This window comes from Habropoda laboriosa, unplaced genomic scaffold (assembly GCF_001263275.1).
Source record: "Habropoda laboriosa isolate 0110345459 unplaced genomic scaffold, ASM126327v1 scaffold30, whole genome shotgun sequence".
Taxonomy (NCBI): domain Eukaryota; kingdom Metazoa; phylum Arthropoda; class Insecta; order Hymenoptera; family Apidae; genus Habropoda; species Habropoda laboriosa.
Genome location: NW_017100178.1, coordinates 2,233,336 through 2,233,696, shown reverse-complemented (window position 1 = coordinate 2,233,696; position 361 = coordinate 2,233,336). Strand labels below are relative to the sequence as shown.

At 25.2% G+C, this 361-nt stretch overlaps 2 protein-coding genes across 2 annotated transcripts in view; one reads left to right on the top strand and one right to left on the bottom strand.

Moving 5' to 3' along the window:
* Nucleotides 1-272, bottom strand: part of LOC108578976 (39S ribosomal protein L28, mitochondrial) — a 1,594-nt gene extending 1,322 nt beyond the window's left edge. Inside the window, exon 1 of the mRNA XM_017942401.1 lies at nt 136-272. Within this exon, the coding sequence (XP_017797890.1) occupies nt 136-159 (24 nt within the window). The 5' untranslated portion in view covers nt 160-272. The remainder of the gene's footprint in view (nt 1-135) is intronic.
* LOC108578947 (translation factor GUF1 homolog, mitochondrial) overlaps nt 249-361 on the top strand; it is a 3,402-nt gene continuing 3,289 nt past the window's right edge. Inside the window, exons 1-2 of the mRNA XM_017942366.1 lie at nt 249-260; nt 315-319. Of these exons, the coding sequence (XP_017797855.1) occupies nt 249-260; nt 315-319 (17 nt within the window). The remainder of the gene's footprint in view (nt 261-314; nt 320-361) is intronic.

The window sequence follows — 361 nt, the reverse complement described above, 5'->3', positions numbered from 1 at the left end:
TAAATTAAACAGAATTCTAAACAATTTTAAACTAAATTTTTTTACTACGAATTGAATAAGTACATTAATGTGCACTATCCATCAGAGGTTAACTTTCATAAAAATTTTATCTTCTAATACAGTGTAACATATTACCTGACTAAATTCTTTTAGTGACATGCTTTCTGCTTCAATAAAATAATTCTGCTGGTATGTTAAATTTAGAAGCTTTATACACTCCAAAATGTGAACATAACTACTGTATCAACATGAAGATAACAGTTTACATTGATTGCTTCCAACTTCCATTCGTATATTATTTAACCTCAATCTAGATATTGTTTATTAAAGAAAGTAATCTGAATTTAATCTATAATAAATG